The 21,296-nt window shown below is 49.1% G+C and overlaps 1 protein-coding gene across 2 annotated transcripts in view; it reads left to right on the top strand.

Annotated features, from left to right (window-relative positions):
• The window catches only part of LOC147633735 (uncharacterized), a 49,735-nt gene that overhangs the window by 21,324 nt on the left and 7,115 nt on the right, over positions 1-21,296 (top strand). For both annotated transcript variants that reach the window (XM_086804764.1, XM_086804765.1), the window contains exon 6: positions 3,490-3,540. In XM_086804764.1, the coding sequence (XP_086660890.1) occupies positions 3,490-3,540 (51 nt within the window). The remainder of the gene's footprint in view (positions 1-3,489; positions 3,541-21,296) is intronic.

The raw sequence follows: 21,296 nt of genomic DNA, 5'->3' as shown, positions 1-21,296 counted from the left end.
GTGTCACTAGTGCATGTGACCAAAAAAGCGTACTCTTCCTGGATTACATTAGCTGATTGCTGTGCTTTGTCATCAGAAGAGTCTGCTATACTGCATTGCCTGCTTCTTTCCTTTTCTCTTTTGCAATCCGCTTTCTACATTCACTGATGTAGTGTCCAGGCTTATGGCAGTAGTGACATTTGCCCTTCATTTTGGGCTTGTTTGCATCCCCTTTGTCAGACTTTTCACCACTAGAAGAGGGCTGTCCATGACCAGCCTTGCTAGACTATTGTCCCCCATGCCTAAAGCTCTTTGCTTTACCCTTATCCTTGGCTGTAAATGCCTTTTCTCCACCACGGTTGCTCGATAAGTTTGCTCTTGTTTGCTCTTCCTGCAAGAGTAAACCCATGCAAGAGTAAACCCACGAGCTCTTCAAAAGTGACGGGATCACCACCTCCTCTCATTGAGAGGTTGAGAGAGGTGTGAAAGCCCAAGTAGGAAGGCGGTAAAGAATGAAGAGTGTTGGTGACCATGTGTTTGTCTGGGATAACCTCATCAATGTTGAGCAATTGTTCCTGCAAATCTTTCACTTTGGTGAGATGATCTGCCATGGAGTCACCCTCATCCATAGAAAGAAGATCCAATTGCCTCTTCAAGTAGGCAACTCTTGCCTCGTTGCGTACCTGATACATTGCTTCCACACACGATGCCCCAAAGCCCTTTGGCTACCAGCAAATTACGGATCATGAAACTCCAGAGGGAGTAGTTAGATCCATCTAGCTTGTCCTCCTGGGTGAGCACACCAAATACATCTGTAGCATTCTGTGCCATGTCAACAAAATATATCTGCAAGCAAACCAAGCACCAATGTGCACTGCCAGGCAACCAAATGTATGCCTGCAAACCAAAGCAAGTGTAAACCTGCACCAAATTGCCAATTACACACAATGTGTATACATACGCGACAAATCGCAGCTGTAATGCCCGATTACATGCTCCAATCATAAAATCCCCAATTTTTATGCACTCCAATCGCTTCAATGTGCATCTAATTGGCCAATATTCACAAAAGCCCCAAATTTCTGCAAGTGAAAGAGGTTCAATTTGTTGATTTTGACCTCAATTTTGAAAACCCCCAAATTTCTGCAAATAAGAGGTTCAATTTGCTGATTTTGACCTCAATTTCAAAACCCCCAAATTGCAGGCAAAGCAAAATGCCCAAATTTTTTTTCAATTTGAAGATCTCTATCGCATGGGCGAACCTCTAGAGATTCTCCTCATCTCTGGATAAGTATGCTAGTGTGTCATTGACAAACTCTGAGTCAAGCAACTCCTCCTGCGCCCGGATGGGAAGATGCAGCCCTTGAAGCCCTGTCTGCTGAGGGAAGAGAAAACTGCTCATGCCCTTGGCAACAAACAAGAATAGATAAGGTGCCAGTGGACAACCCTGTCGGACTGAGCAAGAAAGTGGAAATTTTTCACCTCTGGCTCCCTGAATGAGAACCTGGCTGTGTGTAGAAGCCGAATAGAACCTACAAGCACCTTGGACCCACTCCTCGGGAAATCCCATCTGGCACATCATCCCCTCTAGAAATCCCTAGTCCACCCTTTCATAGGCTTTCTCAAATTCCAAAAGGAGAACTATAAGATCCTACAGTGGTCGCCTCCCAAAGTGAAGATGTTGTTGAGTATACTCCAATCTTGGACGAAAACTGCTTGTGTGCCATGAATCAAATTGGGGAGGAAAGGTTGCAGTTGCGTCGGCTGATGGCTTTGGCTAAGATTTGCTAGGTGGTCCCTAGGAGGGTGATGGGTCTTCATTGCCAAATCTCCAATCTGTTACCACCCTCCTTGGGAATCAAATCTGATAGCCTCTACGGCAGGGAGCTTGTGGTCATAATCTCATTGAAGGCAGATTTGAAGCCGCCTTCCATGAGATCCCAATGCCGAAGAAATAAGGAAACCCATCTTCTCTTGGGCATTTGGCCTTTGGGAGTGCCATCAGAGCCTCCGCAAGCTCCTTTGAAGTAAAGGTTCTCAAACAAGAAAGTTCGGAGAGCGGGGGGAACCATCTCTCTTGTGTGCCGCCAGACCCGCTCACACACATCCAACACTTTAAAGGATAGGGGGGCACCCGTGAGAAGAGAATGGAAGAAATCCGTGGCAATGGCTCGCACATGGGGGGGATCCGCAACTATGGATCCATCCTGACCTCGCAACTTGCGGATACCATCTCTTTGCCTGTGCGGGCTTGAAATCTCAAAGAAATCTCCGGTGACTCTGTCTCCCGCTTGGGTCCAAAAGGAGGCTCTAGCATGGTATCTAAACTCCACTCTCCGTTCCTCAATGGAGCTAAGCTCTGTACGGGTCGCAGCCAACTAGACCTCAATCCAGTGGCTATTCGGGGTATTCTCCTGAAGCTGCTCTCCAAGGAGGCAAGGCTCTAACGGATGCTCCTTCGCGCGCTCTGAAGCCAGCGAGTCTGCTCTATGCGGCCGCAAGCCCACTCATCCACATAAAACCGGTCTAATCTAGAAAGGTTGGGGCCTGGCCTTGTACTCCTCTTGTTGGATTGCGAGAAGCACGGATTCTTGGATCAGATTTGGAGTGGAGTCAGAGATAGGGTAGGGTTTTTAGTGAAAAGGTTGCCCCACGAAAGGATGGATGACATGTTTGGGAGTCCATGAGGAGACAAAGGGATGATGACAGTCATCCAAGGGTCAAAAGCATCAAGTTTAGCAGAGGGGGATGTTATGTGCATGACATGTACATGCTTATCTTTGGGCTAATCCTTGAAGGGCAATAGATAAAAACCAGATTTAGGACTTGATTATGGAGCTATTGCAGCTAGTATTGGTAGGGAAGATGTAGTGGAATGGACCAGGTGGCTGTTGGGTGGCCAGTCCACTAGAGCTTCCAAAGCCTATATAAGCAGCCGCATAGCTCATTGCTAGTTATCTCTCACCTACTTGGGTGTTAGATCCTAAACTAGGCGTAGATTAGGTATTGCTACCTTTTGAAGGGCAGCCAATGGCTTGCCAGAACTGTATCCTTTTTGTATACTATGAATATACTGAAAATTCAGCTCTCTCTCTCTCTCTTCTCTCCATCTCTTGCTTGCGTTCTGCATCAGGGTGTTCTAGGACAGGTGTTTAGGGCTGAAAGAAGACTCCCAGAGCTTCCGCATGTGACATTTCTTTTGAAGTCGTTGTCCAAGTTGCAGCCACCAGCTGAGGCGGCATGTTTTTCTGAACAGCGACTCCATGTGTGTTTGCGCTTTTTTTGGGGGTGGGGGGGCAGGATGTGTTGTTTGCGTGCTCATGTGCGGTCTTTGGTAATGGTTTTGCACCCAAAGGTGCAAATGATATGCATACTATTTCTGAAATATTGTACAATGTTTTACTTCTTTTCCTTCTGCATATTCTTGAACACTTTCAAAACCATAGCTGTTCTTAGTGCTACTCACTGCTGACTAGATGCTTGTCTGCTGTTGGCTGTTGTTTTGAACAGAGGCAGGTCTGCCGGCTGTTTGTGTCCCCAGGAAGCAACAATCATCAGGGGGTATGGTCCTTCACGTATGCATGTCTTTGATAGGATTTTTATAAATAAAATGTTTAATACCCTTGGAAGGGTTTTATAATAGACGGTGGAGCCAAAAGAAATGTTGTTGTTTGATGTGAAGTGGCCAATGCAAAAAATAGGGGCACGGTTGATGAAAACATCTGTTTCAATGGTGCAAATGTGTGACATCTATGCTAAACGTGCTTTTGGCTGGCTGCAAATGCATTTGTCTTGCTAGTTTAACAGCATTGTATGAGTCAGCAGGTGCTGTGCATTTGTGATTTATGTAATTGCCTTGTCCCATATCAAGTGGCTATATAGCTTGTTCGATGCGTATGCTGTGGCTGGTTTCTGGAGATTTTGGGTCCCAAAAATACCACCCCAAGGCAAATAAATGCCTTCACATTCTCAACAGCTTGTGTCGAATGAACTCACTCTTCTGTAATCCTCTGTCATTTGTGTTAAGACCATAATCTTTGTTTTCCCATGGTTCACTGTGAGTCCCTCTCTTGGCAGATGCATCCAAGTGTCAAAGCAAGCCCCCTGTTGTCTCCATGAGAGTAGATTCTTTCCCTCTGAGAGTGCCCATGAAGTGGATATGGTGATCTTGCTAATTGACACCTCAGACGACCCTCTCCCTGCCTTCACCGCCATCAAAGCCATGAAAGGGCTCAAGAATGGTTGAGCCAAAGACCATGAAGGACTTCAATCCAAGTGATTTACTCATGACTGTGGCACACTCTAATCCATCCTGGTGAGCAACTTATATCAGGCAGTGTACCAAGGCTTCCTTAAATTTACTGTAGAAGACAATTATTTTTTGAACACCCAACTACAGGACTCCTATTGTTGGTCAAACAGCCAGTCCCCGCAGAGTAAGGAATCTCAGAGGAGGCCCTGTAAGATCCACAAGGATAAGGAATCTCAGAGGAGGCCCTGTAAGATCCACAAGGATCTCCCTAAACACAAACAACCAGATTAGTACCAAATGGAAGGGGTGCAAGCTAGCTCACCACCCAACTGTAGATTCTATCCGGAATCACCCCTGAGCCGGAGGCTAAGGCTCCAATCCCACGAACCATGCCAGTCAGCACTAGTATACCCCTGTGCCTGGCTGCTGAGGCCTTTGGCATGACCGTCCATGATCCGTCAAATCCAATCATGTTCCTGACGGTAATCCTGGTCCATCACATACCACAGAGTGAATAACTCCATGAAAACTATAATAACCGAAGTCTCAGTTATATAGTGGCTAGTGCTGCTATAAATAATTGTCTGGTCATAAATAGCTAGTATACTTGTTATTATTAACCATGAGCCTTAGTCGCTTGCATAATCCTGCTTCCTCTAATCACAGGGCTCCCCTAACACTACCGGATTTGGCCACTAAGCCTGAGGATTAGTATTAGGTATGTAACATACTTCCCTTCATTAAACATTTCCACTCTTGGAAATAAAGCTTGGGAAACATAGCCACCTCAAACATTTGCCTGTGAAATCAGGTTTCATTTCTGTCTAACGAAACCACATAGCTGGGTATCCAAGAATCAGCTCAGTTGAAGCTGCTATTCCTTCAGACTATCACTGTGGAAACAAGAGAAAACTAGAACCTACTCAGGCTCTTGAGAAACACAACAATCCCTCAATCCCCCATCTCCTTAGGAAGTTGGAAAACCTGAAATCACTGAGACAATTGTCTTCTAGCTACAACATGATACCCCATACCTAGGGAATAACTTACCAGCCTTCCCCGATCATAATGTTTTAGAACTGTCGGGTACTCTCAAACAACCCAGCATTCAAGTGGGTAACTTTGTTGGTGAATGCCTCCTATCAGAAAATAACCATGCTCTATCTTGAACGCTCCTGATAGCATCTGATGCACCGACTAGCTATCCTCTCATAAATCTCTATTTGCATCAATCCAAATATCCTTAAGTACCATAGTTACCGGAGATGCAAGTTGAAAACTGTACATCAGCATACTCAAGACTGTAATCGGTATCCGAATGCTAGTACAACGTAGACAAAGCTTAACATAGGGATGTACCTCTCCCATCAGATGGTCAACTGGAGACGTATGCATAAAGCATATCCTCCAAAACCTAATGCACCTTCTTGTTTGCCCAATAGGCAGAGGATGCTAAGCAAATACTTTCGTATTCGAGAATCATACAACTATCTGGTATCTTTGCACTCTCATCATAAGTAACCTTAGGGAATGCTCCTATTTGGACCGTCATAGTCACAGGGGATGGACACTTGGAACGGGGGGACATCGTGCCGAGAACACTTTGGGACGGGGACGGATGGACGTCCCCAGTTGGGCGTCCCTCACAAGGGACGGCGTTCCCTCACAAGGGACGGCGTTCCGGGGATGGATCCAGGAGGGGATGGCTGCATTGGAACGCCCCAAGTTACCGTTTGGGCAATAGTCACATTTTTGACCTTTTTTTTTTTGGCCGTTTGGGGGGGGGGGGGCTTTTCGCGGGCCTTTAGCCTTGGCCCATAGGCCTTTAGCCTTTGAGGCTTTGGGCCTTGGCCTCTCTCTTGCCTCCCTCCCTACACGAAGACACACACACACACACACACTTCCTCTCACACTTCAAGCTTAAGTTTCACACACACACTCTATCCCTCAAGCGGCGAGCCTTAAGGGCCATGGTCTCAAGTTTCAAGCTCTCACACAAGCAAGCTCTAGCCTCTCATGACTTACACACTCTCCCTCACGCACACTCTCTCTCAAGCTTCACACACACACACACCCCCACCCACCCTCACACTCATGTTCTCCCTCAACTTTCAAGGCTCAAGCCTCACTCTCTCTCTCTCTCTCTCTCTCAAGCTATCAAGTGACAAGGAGGCATCCATTATCCATCATCCATGGCATCCTCCTCACGTGGCGGCGGCACTTCAAGTTCCAACTACCTGTAGAAGGACGACGGGATGGACATGTTGGGATGAGGTCAATCACACCCCATCCCCTCATAGAGGCGGTGCACGGCCATGGGCATGCAAGCTTTGCCCTTATAGGCGAGTGGGTGGCGTCGACAAAGTAATTTTTAAGTGCCGTTCCTACTCCCGTCCTTGTTCCCTACATACAGCTGTCCCCCGTCCTGTTCCCGTCCGCTGTTACCGTTCTCCATCCCTCGTGACTCTGCGGACCATGTTCAATCCAAAACACCACTGATATAAGACATTGAGATCATGTTCAAAATAGAACACCGCCAATAAAACCCCTCTAGTGCAAGTCAATATCTCTCAATGCAAATCCATGCGATGACTACAAACCATCCACCCTTTTCTAGGGTTAACTACTCTTGGAGTTATACCTTCAAGTTCTAAAGTCTCAGGAAAACATGAGATATCAAAACCCGCACTAAACATAAGCTAGTTGTCACTAGGAGTCCTATGCTTAGCATCATCGCAGGCAAATTTAACCAAATCATATGGTCTCCTAGCGTCGAATGCATACAACATTCCACCAAAATATGATATATCCTCTCTGCTGCGTGACAGAGCGAGGACAATCATCATGAGTAGGAACTCAATGCAGTCAATCCTGATTGCCTGAAGTACCTAGAAACTTCAATTTTTGCCTAGCCACTGTGTCAAGGTAATATAGATGCCAAACAACATGACAGTGTTACTGGGACCAGGTTTAACTAGTATAACCCCACTAGTCAGCAACCTACCACATAGTCTTGGATAACGAATCCAATAACTGTACATTTGCCACATTAGAGGATAGAGCTCATAGCTCATGACCAAAGGCAAGTAAAACATCAGTTTTACCATCAAAGAATCGCGAGGTTAAAAGATCTACCTCACCAAGGATCCGTGAACCGCACATGAAGTAGACCCTAGCGTCCAATACCACAAGGATGTGCCCCATATATGTTTTACAATTCCATTAGTCACCAGTTTGTGGATCCCAAATATTTAAATTGCTGGCGATATTCGGCACACAAACTAACCCTTCACAGAAGAATAAATCTATCCATGAAATCCATTGAAAATTGAAATGCCATCCGTGATACAATCTCTGAGTATGGATCTTTGCAGATTATATTGTGCGTGCCTCAAGATCTACTGGTAACTAAGCTGGTTTCCCAACACCACTGAGAACAAGCAAAACATAGCAGCTTCACCATACCAGTGACGAAACAAAGAGCTTCACCACCCCAATCCTAGATCCAATCATAGATGCAATCAATCTGCAATAGCACTCCAATCATTTGCAATCCCCAATCCATTTTCCCTGCTCCTTGTAATGGATTCAAAAATCAGTGCGTCTTACATTCGGTCAACTAACACCCAACATAAATATGGATGCATGCGGAAATCCTATATGCAACATATCCTAGCATCACATACCACCAAGATACACTCCATATAAGACCTCCTTTAGACCCATGAGTCCAGGTTAGAGTGATCACTTCCTTCTTGGACCTTGTTTTGAGACAACCAGATTCCTACCTAAATGTCAGCCACTTTCAGGTTAGATCTCCACATCAATCTACCAATACAACATGTGAAGCTTTTATAGCTTTATTAACATGATTAAGACTTAATTAACGAACATAAGACAAATGCTGATAGAAAGATTGAGATGAGATGTTTGCATTAAGACAGGGGCCTTTCTTAAATAGAGGCCGAAAGGGGTACAAGTGAAGAGACACATCCCTGGGAAGGGGTGTGGCTCTTGAGTCAACGGTTATGTCCTTTGGACTTAGGGTGTGCCTTTTAATGAATAGACATGTCCTTTGATAGTGACCCATGTGTAAGGGTGTGACCCTTCACAGGTATCCTTTCAGTTAATAAGGGATTAATGAGTAATTAAGGAGAGATTAAGAGAGTTAGTCACAATCGTGACATTCCCTCCCACTTAAAATAAGACTCCGGCTAAGAAGAGATGGTTGTCTTTGAAAGAATTCCCGAAGAAGTTCTGGATATTCCTGTAAGTCTTCATCACTTTGCCAAAAAGAGTCGGAATCATCAAGATCTCTCCATTTAACCAAAAATTCTGTAGTGAGTTTATGTCGTGTTTCTTTCTGTTTGACATCAAGAATTATCTCTGGAATTAAGAGTATGTGTTTATCTTCGATTTCTGGAACATAAACCAAATGATCTAAAACTGGAAAATCACCGTCCACAAACTTCTTGAGCCAAGAAATGTGGAAAGTTGGATGAATTCTACCCCAAGAAGGTGGTAACTCCAACTTATAACTGAGAGATGAGTTCTTCTTAATAATACGAAAGGGTCCATAATATCTTGGGTGAAGCTTTGGGAAAACTGATTTCACTGTCTTGTATCGATGAGGGGCAATATATAATAATACCAAGTCTCCTTCTTGAAATTCAATGTGACGACGACGCTTATTAGCTGTGCGTTGATATTGCTCTTGGACGCTGATCATCTTATCCTTAATCTGTAGTAGAATATCTTGCATTTCCTGAATGAGGTGGTCTGCTAAAGCCACTTTATGTTGAAGAACAAAGTTGGCAGGAATAAGGGGAGTATGGCCATAAGCTGCTTGAAAAGGTGTCATTCCAATAGCTGAATGATAAGAATTATTATAAGCAAATTCTACCAACGGTAAATATTCTTCCCATGAAGCTAATTGAGACTGAACATAATATCGCAGCATTTCTTCCAAAATCTGATTAACTCGTTCCGTTTGGCCATCTGTCCGAGGATGATAAGCAAAGCTAAAGAGTAAATTTGTACCAAGAGACTTGAATGTTGAAGTCCAGAAATGTCCTGTAAACTTTGCCACCGGACCAAAGAAAGTTCCTGATGAGCCTTTGCACCTAGCCAATGCACGCCCGAGAGAAGGCCCAGCAAGAAGTGATGTACCACATGGTAGCAAGCAGAACCTGGTTGGCCACAACCACTCGGCCAGCCAGAGATAAACGAGCGGTACTCCAATACAGAAGCTTCTTCCGAATGCTCAGAAGAAGGGGGGCTATCTGCTGCTCCGGAGATATGTCAATGCCCACATAGCATCCCAAATAGCGCACTGTAGTGCCGGGGGCCAGCCACTGAAACCCATCAACTGGCCTCCAAGTCGGGGGGGGGCACAGAATTGACCCACAACCCACACGACTTGTGCCAGTTGATCAAAGCGCCCGAAGCTCTGCAAAACCTGTCCATGGCTGAGGCGAAGCGGCGAAGGTTCTCCTCCCCTCCCTGAAGATAGACAGCAGTGTCATCCGCAAACTCCGAGTCTAGGAGCTCCTCCGAGGTGCGGATGGGGAGCTGGAGGCCCCGCAAACCTGTATCCTGTGCCGTCAAGAAAGTGCTCATGGCCTCCGCCACAAAAAGAAAAAGAAAGGGCGCCAAGGGACACCCCTGCCGCACCGAGCGTGAGAGCTGGAACCTCTCTCCGTGCACGCCCTGTATTAGCACCTGGCTATGAGCCGATGTGTAGAGTGCAGAGACCCCACGGATCCACTGAGGGGGGAAGCCCATCCTCTCCATAGTGCCTTCCAAGAAGGCCCAGTCCACCCGATCATATGCCTTCTCGAAGTCGAGAAGGAGCACTGCCAGATCCTCCTGCCGAAATCTAGCCAAAGCCGTAGCCTCCCAGAAAGAGAAGATGTTATCCAGGATGCTCCTATCCTGGATGAAGCCTGTCTGCGTGGAGTGGATGATGTCCGGAAGGTGAGGCTGAAGCCGCCTGCTGATCGCCTTAGCTAGGACCTTGTAGGCCGTGCCTAGCAAGGTGATCGGTCTCCACTGTCTAATCTCCAGTCTGTCTCCTCCCTCTTTGGGGATCAAGTGAATCAACCCCTCTGCCATGCTGTCCGGCATGTCTCCCGACTCGATGATCTCCTGGAATGCCAATCTGAAACCCCTATGCAAGAGACCCCAGTACCTCTGGAAGAAAGCCACTGAGAGACCGTCCTCTCCTGGGCATTTGCCCCGAGGAAGTGCCTGAAGAGCCGCCTCCAGTTCCGCATCCGAGAAGGGGGAGAGAAGGGAGTGCTGCAAATGGGCCGGCACAACCGGTCTCGTGAAGCTCCAGACTGCCTCCCGAGCCTCTCTCACCCTGTCATCTGCCGGCTCAGCAGAGAGCAGATCCCTGTAAAAATCTGTGGCGATCACCCGAACCCTGGGGGGATCCACCACTACCTGGCCATCAGCGTGCCGAAGACGCCTGAGACCCTCTCGTCTGAAGCGAGGCCCTGTCACCTCAAAGAAATCCCGAGTCACTCTGTCTCCAGCCTGTGTCCAAAAAGATGCCCGAGCATGGAATCGGAACTCCACCCTCCTCTCCTCGATGGATCTGATCTTTGTGCGAGCTGACTCCATCTGCTCTGAAATCCAAGGGCTCGTAGGATCCCTCCCCTGAAGTCTCTGAAGGGAAGCTAGACTCCTCCGCAGGCTCCTCTCCTGCTCTCTGAAAGCCTCGAGACGGTCCAGGGCAGCCTGTCTGAGCATCCTAATGATCTCCCGCAATCCCCTGTCAAGATCGCTGGCTACCGATCCTCTCCTGAACTGAAGCTCCCGCCAGACCTGCTCAACTCTGGTCGCAATCTCGGGCTTCTCTATGAGACAATCTGGAATCCGGACGCTCTGGCCTCACTCTCCTCTCGTAGGGTCCTCGATCTGGAGAAGCACTGGAAAGTGGTCTGAAAAAGAAGAGCCTGCAAGTATACCCACAGTGCCACCTCTATCGCAAGCCCACTCATCAATGTAAAACCTGTCAATGCGGGAAAGGTCAACTCCTGTGGCCCGTCTATCCGAGCGCGAGAAAGATAAACTCCCCTGCATCCTGCCAAACTCCGAGAGAGTCCACGGATCCTGGCCTCTCACCTGCAGCACTAGCTCCTCCCAGGCAGCGAGCTCCGGCCCATGAATGGTCTCCTGGCTGCCCCCCATCCTGTCCTCTGCATCCTCCAGCATGTTGCAATCCCCCCCTAGGCACCAATGGTCTGCCATGGGGAGGGACTGCCTAATGGTGCTCCAGAACTCAGCTCTCCCAGTCGCCCCATTAGGGGCGTAGAAGTTGAGGAAGCCAATGCGGTCTTCCCCAACCCGAAGGATGATCCACTGCGCTCGACCCTGAACCAGAGTGCCAGAATCCACAACCTCGGATAGAAGCTGCTCGCTGACTGAGATGCATACTCCACCCTGGTTCCCCTGGGAGCCATATGCCGGTGACCAAAAAGTGTGACGCCTGCCTGGCAAGATCTTCCCGCAGGTGCGGGTGCGCCCGGCAGAAAGGTGGTGCTCCTGGATGAAAAGGATATCTATGGGCCCTCCAACGAGAGCCCTCTGGATCTCCTAGCGAAGTCTGCCCCAACCAATGTAGCAGCGAGGTCCACCAAGACCCTGGATGTTCCATGAGAGGATCCTCATGGATGAGCTATGGCAAGTGAAGCAGCCGCCACTGGCTCACCCCTCTCAGCCGGCCCGGATGAGCTGCCCTCCACTCTGTGAGTCTTGGGCGCCGGCTTGGAGGGAGAATAGTCACTGTCTGTTCGGGTGCGGAGTCTCTCCAAAACGAGGGTGACCTGTCTCTGTGTCCAGCCCCACTCCACCTTCGCCCTGTCCAGGGCATAGGCGTGAGACCAATCCTCTGCATATATGTATCTAAAGGTAGGCTGCATCCTCGGGGCGGCGTGGAGGAGAATCAGCAGCACCACCTCAACTGAGGTGTGGACCGGATCCGCCCGCCAATCTCCTATACCAAACAAGCTCATGCGGGCTGAGTCTAATCGGGTCTGCAATAGGTCCGTGAGCCCCAAGTCACTGAAGTGGTGAGAAAACTCCAGTATCTGATCACGCAAAACTTCCTCTACAGAGTTGCAATCCCATGCTGTGTCTGGGGCTTCACTGAGAGGAAAGGAGAAGGCCACCATGCTGCTCACCACTGAAGGAGAACGAGATGGATGGCACACCACGCATACTCGCAAGGGCGCGACCAGTGTCTCGAACGGGCCAGCATCCAGCTGGAGACACCTGAAGAAACCGTAATCCACTGGGAGCCCTATCACTCGCGGGGGTCCCCCAGGGGAGGCTGGAGAGAACTCTGTGGCGGGCGAAGCTAGGATCGCCATCTCCACCGGCCCGGAGTGGCGGTGGAACAGCCGCTGAACTGAACTCTGGCCTACCCAGCTGCGCTGCCCCGGGGCAGTGGGTGGTCTGGAGGAGTATCCTGGAGAGGCCGAGGGAGGGATGGTGGCTCACGGAGAGGAGGGGGGAGAGCGAGGAGAGGATGGAGAGGCATCTGCCAGAGGAGAGGTGTCAGGGGGGGCCGCCGGGGGAGGCGGGAGGGGGGGGCTGGGGGGGGGGAGAGGGGGGGGGGGTGGAAGGAGCGCTCTCCGAGTGAGGGGAAGAGGGGCCGGGGGTCGCGGAGTGCGGCCCGGGATCCTCAGGAATCTGCTCCATGGAGGGGGCGGGGCCCCCCGCGGGGGGAGGCGGGAGTGGGGTCTCCACATGGGGGGCTCCACCGACGGCCTCAACAGGCATTGAGATTGAATCCTCGTCCATCGGGGTGGGACCTGCTGGCCGCCTATCCCTGACTGGAGCATAAGTGTGGGTAGGTGCCTGGACGCCAGTCGGAGTCGCCTGTCCGCCAGCCTGTGCTGCCTGCTGGCGTCTGCGACGGTCCTTGCGGGCCGGGCGTTTCCGCCGACGAACCTCTTGCCATCCGCCAGCCTCCTGGGTCTGCGCGGCATCCTCCGCCGGGGGGGCCTGCTCGTCAGATGATGGCGCCTGCTGAGACGAGCCAGGGATGTCCGGTCTCTGAGGTGGATGGCCACCCCTCGGGCCTCCTGAAGGGGGTCCAGAGGCGGCAGAACGTGAAGGATGAACCCCCTTGCGGGGACAGGCACGTGCGAGGTGGCCCATCTCCCGACAGATGTAGCACTGGCCGGGGAGGCCCCAATACTCCACGCGCTGTATCAGATGTCCTCCAGAAAGACAAGGGAGGAGGATCGTCTTCGGGAGGGACTCCGGTGACGGAACCACAGCACGAATGGCCGGGAGTCCTGCTGCCCGAGCTATCACTGAAGCCGCTCTCTGAGGCGTCTCCACCACCTGCCCGAACGCCTTGCCAATGGATGACAAGAGGGGCAAGTACTCCCTGCGGAGTCCAGGAAAGCAGATAATGATGGGGAAACGTCGCGCCTGCTAGCGGGTCAGAAGCGGGGTCGAAACCGTGAGTCCATCGCGCCAGGAACGCCCGGGATGAGCGGAGGGCAATGGGGCTCCGAGCCAGCACCGTCTGAGCTGCCTGGGGGGACTCGAAATCCACCTGGTAGTAGCCACGTCCCAAAAAATTGACGCTGACGATCTTGGCAGGCACGCCAACGAGGCTGCCTTGCAGAAGGTCGCGAAGCTCTCTCCGCATCGGACGGCTACCCACTATCTTGCAGACCAAGGAGGAGGCCTCAAGAGCGGATACTGTGGAAACAAACAACTGATGATCTGCATCTGTGAACTCCAGACGGAGACCGGAATCGGCAGGGGTAGTCGGAGCGGCTTCCATGGAGTCCTCCATAGGGAAAAGGCCAAAGACCGGGGTCACCAACGGGAGGGACACAGCCCTACGAGGTAACGGCGAGGCGGAAGGAGAGAGGATAGCGGGGGCGGAGCGGGGGGGGGGGAGGGGGGAGCTGAGGCGGGGGAGGAGAAGGGCTTGCACGCACCTCAGTATAGCAGGCGGAGAGAGGGGGAGGGAAGGGCTGGGGGAGAGGGAGGGGCAGGCGACAGGCAGCGAGGGGGTGGGGGGGCATGCGCAGGCTGAGAGAAGGTGGTGGGGATGGCGCAGTGAGGAGGAGGGAGGGGCTAGCGCAGCTGCGCAAGAAGGAGAGGGAGCGAAGGAAAGGCGGGAGCTGGGGACGCAAGGAGGCGAGGTTCGTAGGCAGGCCACCGTGTTACAGTCACCACAACCTTATTCTTGATAGTTAACTTATTAAGGGCACGATAGTCGATGCAAAGACGCATAGACTTATACTTCTTCTTCACCAAAAGCACTGGAGCTCCAAAAGAGCTTTTACTTGGTCGAATATGTCATTTCTCCAAAAGTTTAGTAAGTTGTCGTTGTATCTCCTGAGATTCCGTAAAAGAAACTCGATATGGAGCACAAGTAGGTGGAGCACTACTAGGAAGAATATCAATAGCATGGTCGACTGGTCGACGAGGTGGGAGGACCGCAGGAAGCTCCTGAGGAAAAGGATCCAAGTATGGAGCAAAGAAAGGTTGCCTGAGATACATCACCTTTGTATCTATGTCCTCGGGAGGGTCGTTTGCTGAATAGACCATTAAAAGTGCTGAGGAACAACCACTCTTGCGGACCCTCCGTTTCACTTGAAGAGCTGAAAGGGTTGGTGTAGAAGGTTGGTCTCTGATTTCTTCGAGAGCCACAAGCATACCATTTTGAGCAAATTGTATAGAATGGTTCCGGAAACTGATCAGGGGATCATATTGATACAACCATTCTTGACCAAGGATCATATCATAATGTGCCAAATTCATGACTTGGAAATCCAATTTGTCACGATAGTGCTGAATTCGAAAGGAGAGGTGTTTGACAATGGTGTTACACAAAGATGTAGAACCATCGGCAAGCTCTACTTCATAAACAACATTACTTGGGGAAGTCCGAATCTTCAATCTCTGAGTCAAGGTGGTTCCCACAAAATTATGAGAACACCCACTGTCAATGAGCACCTGAATAGGGTGACTGGAAATAGAACCTTGAAGAACCAAAACCTGAGTAGACCGCTGAGACAACGGTAAAGAGGCAGGTTGTGCTGTAGCAGTAGCGGTAATTACTGAAGCATGTGCAATAGCATGGTGATTAACTGCACGCTTTCCTTGTCAGCAACTAGGGGTTTCTTCGCAGAAATGGGGGGTTCAGCATTAGAATTCTATCGATGGGTTGGCCTTTTGGGGCACTCAAACCAACGACGAGGTCCATTACAAATTGTGCACAATCCTGTCTTTTGTTGATCCCGTCCAGAAGGAACAGTAGAAGGACGAGGATTGCGAGATTGGTCACGTCTTTGGTCCTGTCCACGATCCGAACTGCGTGGCTGGAAGGAGTTAGGACGTCGGAACCGAAAAGAGGACGATCCTTCTGATCGGCGAGGGTGTTGAGAATTATTCCATTGGGGATTAGGCCGGGAGGTAGAAGAGCCAGATGACTCTCTGCGATTGTCTCGGCTCATACGAGATCCATTGGCTTTCTGAAAGTCATTAGCGCGATCGGAAGAGGCCGAATTTCAAGAATTAATGTCTGCAACACGCTCGGCATATCGTATGGCATCGGCAAGATCGACAGGGTTATATTTTTGGACATTGGCACGCAGTGCGGGGTTAAGCCCTTCAACGAAGGCATGAAGTTCGCCCGCTGGGGACAAAGAATCAATCTCCAGTATCAAGTTGGTGAACTGGGAGATATAAGAGGCCAAGGAACCAGTTTGGTCCAAATGGCGTAAGCGAGTACGGGCTTGGAAATCCGCATTGGCAGGTATGAACTGCTTACGGAGGACCCGCTCGAATTTTTCCCACGTTGTAACCGTTTTTCCAGAGTGCTGTCGTCGTTGCCACCATAATAAAGCAGTGTCTTTGAGGAGGGATACCGCAAAAGTCACTTTTTTGGAGTCAGAAAGGGTCATGGATTCAAAGTATAACTGCAGTTTGTAGAGCCATTGGTCTAAGATGCGCTTATTGCGCTGACCACCATAAGAGTTAGGGGGTTTAATTTCCAATTTCTTTGTTTTACTAGCTTGTAAAAGACGATAAAGAGTTTTAAGGTCGTCGCCTTCTACCTCGGAAGGAATGACGTCTTCGTCTGCTAGTACTGTTGCTGAAACATCTGCTGCTGGTACAGAACTTGTGTTGGAGTGGCGATCCGTGTGAAGCTGTTGGATCTGAGAGGCCAAGGATGCCATAGACTCTTGGAGTTGCTGTTGGAACTGTTGTTGGAGTTGCTGCAAAGCTGACTGCCATTTCGGAGGGGCTGGTATGTCAACATGTTCTGCCATGAGAGGAGATGTTGATGTAGAGGCTTCAGGGTGATGAGGCTCTGGGGGTTTTTGCTGCTGATCACGCCGCTGGGTTCTAGTAAGAACCATCGGCTGGAGGGTGCGGCATCTGTAAATCCCGAGAGGAGAGGCTACGTACTGGTGAAGCGGCTATAGACCATCTAGTATAGTAAGGGCGATCCTGTGGGACTGGGTTCGCACGAGAGTCTGCTACTGGAGAAGAAGGTACAGGAGTAGGGGCAGCTACTGGTGTCAAGGGTGTATACGGTGTAGAGGGGCACACCGTGAATGAAGATGGATGAATGTCCTTAGAATAAGTGCAATATTCATGAAAAATGATGCTACACTCGGGGAGGATAGCGCCCATATAAGGATGACGCCTGAGCATAAAACAATAGTGATCCAGATCCTGTGCAGAAGTACGAACACGTATCACCCACACGTCGAATTCTCGGAGGTGAGAAGTCGGTGTGGCTATCTGTATGCGGTAATGAGTGGGCTGGAAATAGGGGGACACACTCACTGGAACAGGGGTTGGGGCTGGTGGAGAAACACGGGTAGGAGAGGGCACTATGGACTGAGAGGGTGTATCCTGTATATAATTGAAGTCATAGGTTTCCTCTGCCATAAGCCGTCGGAAAAGAGGGTAGTGTGTGTCCACGTGATCCCGTAAAAAGGGTATTGGCCCCGGAGGAGTGGAGAGCCCGCAAAGGAATGAAATGGTGGGTTGCTGATATGTTAATACTCCACTTTATGTGAAATGTGTATACCCAAGAAAATGGAAAGATCACACCTGAAGGAGATTGCCATAGTATTGCTGGAGAAGAAGCACCAAGGTCGAAGCCGTCAAGCTGCGGAGCACACCATCATAGACCGCAGGAGCCTAGAAATGAAGAGGCTACTTTTGAGGAAGGGAGGCGGCAACAAATTGGCGCGTAGAAGACCAAGGCAGGCGCCATGTCGTAGGAACCCGTAAGGTAAGTGTAAGGTTTTTTTTTTTTGAAAATTTGCTGATCGCTGGCTGTGGGGTGCTCTCCTTTGTTTTTATTTTATTTTTTTTATGCGCTGGTCGGCGGCTTCACGTCGGGTTCTCCCTTCCTTTTTTTTAAATTTTTTTTTGTGTGCTAGTCGGCGGCTTCAAGTCGGGTTCTCCCTTCTTTTTTTTTTTGTATGCGCTGGTCGGCGGCTGTTCTTCGCTGGCGGGTTTCCTTGCTTGGGCTGGCGGTGGGTGGCCGTTGGGTGCTGGCTACCGGTTGCTTCACGTGGCTGGTAGAAGCCACGTGTATTAAAAGGCTTAATTATAAGCCTTAAGTTATAAGGCTTTATGTTTTATATTTTGTTGATGTGAAACGTCACGTTTAAAAGAAAACGTGAAGAGGCGTGGCTGTAGAGAACGAAGGGTGGCGCCCCATGCTCGGTGAGATATTCAGCCCAAACAGAATGCGATCAGGGTCTCCAGTAGGGTATAGGCATACTACAAGCACTTAGATGGAACCTTGATGTGAGTCTCTGATGGAACCTTGATGTGAGTCTCTGCTTCTCTGCTTCCCATCGTTTTTTTTTTGGATTGAAATTGGGGAAAAATGCTTAATCAAGCAAAATTGGCAAAATTGGGTAAAATTAAATGGGGCATTCTCTCCTGCTCTTCCATTCAACACTTGCTACACCCAATTTTAGGGTTTGGGCGGGCTGATTTTAGGGTTAGGGTTTGGACTGATTTTAGGGTTAGGGTTAGGGTTTGGGCATCTCACAAGGCGGAAAAAAGTTTGCTCTGATACCACTGTGAAGCTTTTATAGCTTTATTAACATGATTAAGACTTAATTAACGAACATAAGACAAATGCTGATAGAAAGATTGAGATGAGATGTTTGCATTAAGACAGGGGCCTTTCTTAAATAGAGGTCGAAAGGGGTACAAGTGAAGAGACACATCCCTGGGAAGGGGTGTGGCTCTTGAGTCAATGGTTATGTCCTTTGGACTTAGGGGTGTCCCTTTTAATGAATAGACATGTCCTTTGATAGTGACCCATGTGTAAGGGTGTGACCCTTCACAGGTGTCCTTTCAGTTAATAAGAGATTAATGAGTAATTAAGGAGAGATTAAGAGAGTTAGTCACAATCATGACACAACATTCCCTAAGACCTCTTATCCTAGGACTACCATAAGTGCTTAACACACAAAAAATGACAAACTATGTCAATACTCAAATGAACACTGTGCCCGTAGCTGCTCACTGTCGCTGAGCATAGCCATAAATGGTTAATCAGTCTCTGAGTACTGCTACCATAGCTAAGTCCTTCCCAGGAATCTTTGAAGAGCATTAATAGCTCGCATTCCAAACAAAGGGCCCATGGACAACTATCCAAATAATAGAAGAAGAATCTGAGAAAATCCCAAATATTACTCAAAATAGAATCACACTGGTCCATGTAAGAGACAATAAATCCCTACAGAACAAAAGTCCCAATCGTACTGAGGAAATTCACCCCTTTTCCACCTTTTGTATCCACCCACTCCAATGTACATGCCCCATCCAGTAGATCCAAAATCCAAAAGGTGGATAACAAGGTTCTATCAAAGAACGTCTTCTCACATACCAAAGCTATATCATTTGTTGTCCAGAAACAGTGAGACGAGGCTAAGTAGAGAATGTCTCATGAATCCGTGAAGTGAAAGACCTTCCAACATCTGTTGTAACCTGGCTTGAACATACATATGAGACAAAGGTATCCTAGAAATAAGATAAGGGTCACCATGTCATAAAGACATCATCCTCATCTACTATACGACACCTGGTATAATCATTGAACCAACCACATGACCTGGTTCATTCATGACCGTGCCATCACGGAGAGGGAAATCGATTCTGTTGAACCTTAACTTGCACACTTCATAATAACCAGACAAATACCAGTACAACTAGTACACCTCAAGGAAAATCAATTGGACAGAGACCCATCCTCCACATGCGGAGAATTGTAAAGCTATCTCATGTGACCAAAGAGAAATCACATCAGTGTGTCAAATCACATACGTGAATCGGTCTTGATCATAGTCAAGACTTTTGCTCCCCGTGGCATGGACTCATGTGAGCCACAAAATTACCACCATACTTGGAATCCCATTGAAACCCTACCGTAAAGCCATAACTTGTATCAAAGGATGCTCAAAAAGTACCTCCAAGAGTACTGTGCACTACAACAAAAATGTGCCAAATCTCCTCCATGATCCTGTTAGAAGTTATCTCCTGTCTATATCTATACACCAGGGCCTTTGTTGTGGGTGTGCCCGCCCTTATTAGGTGTTTTCTCATTTTTCCCCACTCTCCGTATTTTTTCCTATTTTTTCTTGGCATGGGTGGCTGCCTTGTGATGGCAGGAGGACCCAGTTTGCTGGCCAACTGCATCAGCATGTTTATGTTCTCATTTTCGAGCTGGCCGACTGGACTACTGGACAGGTCGTGGACTTTCTATGCTGGCCGACTGCTGTTTGCAAGTCGTGGGTGTCCTGTTGGCTGCCCTACAGCAGGCCAACTGCTGTTGGGGGGCCATATAAAATGGCCCCAGCCCCCTTGTCATTGTTGTACCAATTTCGGGATTCTTTTGTGTATATAGAGCAGAGTTACACGTCTCTATCTCTCTCTCTCTTGTGCTATGATTTTTTGCATTGCGTTTTGCTCGTGTTCCCAGATCTGGTCATCATCTCCACTGCGTATTCTGACATGGTATCAGAGCCTAGGCTCTAGATAGTTCTTGGGATTTGTGTGAGCAAGAGGGGGACTGTTGTGTTGCTGATTGGTGGACTAGACGGGACTGTTCGGGAAGAGGAGAAGCAAGAGGACGGCGGCCTGATTTGCTGGACAGCCACTTGCACGTGTTAGTTCTTCTTTGTTCCCACCAACCCACCCTTTTCAGAGTACATCCCCGCAATGGCAGATCTGTTTGAGATGGCCGAGAGACATGTGAAGATCCTGACACTCCCAACGTTCCCGGTGGACCGTCAGTTGGACAAGAACAACTACGGTATATGGAAGGTTATGATGGAATCTGCTCTGGAGTCTTACGACCTCGCTGATTTCGTCGTTGTTGGGGTTCCACGGTCGGAAGTAGAGGAAGGGGAGTTACTGTCAATGAAGAAGGACCGCAAGGCACAGGCACAGATGTGGGATCGTGTCAACGCCAGGATACGGTCATTTATTTTCCTTAATTGCACACCACAAGTAATCAATCACGTAAAGCATATGACGCTGGCCAGAGGCATATGACATCACTTGGCTTCTCTTTATAACAGGGTATCACCCATGAAGAGGATCTCCTTGGAAGTGCAGATGTGGGTTATGAACCCTACAAAGTCGTCGACGATGCGGGAGCACATTAACAAGCTGCAGGCCCTTCAGTAGGAAGTCCTCCAGGCTGGGAAGGAGATATCATCTGAAGACATGGCCATTACTTTGCTGTCCCACTTGCCTGCTCAGTATTCCGCTTTCTACTCGTCTTTGTTTACCAGTGGCAGGCTCACCACTATCACGTGGAAGGAGCTTGTGCCCATGGTCTTGGACCAGGAGGAACGATTCACGAACCCTCCTCAGGGTGGAGGTTCGGAGGCCTTAACTGGCCAACGGTCAAAAGGCCGTAATACGGGCAAAGGGAAGGCTTCAGCAGAGAAGTCTTGTGAGAAGAAGTCCGTTATTGACCGCGAGAAACTAAAGGCAGAGAGGACCTGTAATGATTGTGGCGAGAAAGGCCACTATT

Source organism: Cibotium barometz, chromosome 11 (assembly GCF_041138505.1).
Source record: "Cibotium barometz isolate CiBa-2024 chromosome 11, ASM4113850v1, whole genome shotgun sequence".
In the NCBI taxonomy this organism is placed as follows: Eukaryota; Viridiplantae; Streptophyta; class Polypodiopsida; order Cyatheales; family Cibotiaceae; genus Cibotium; species Cibotium barometz.
The sequence above is the reverse complement of the archived record's forward strand: the minus strand, read 5'-3'. Positions and strand labels throughout refer to the sequence as shown.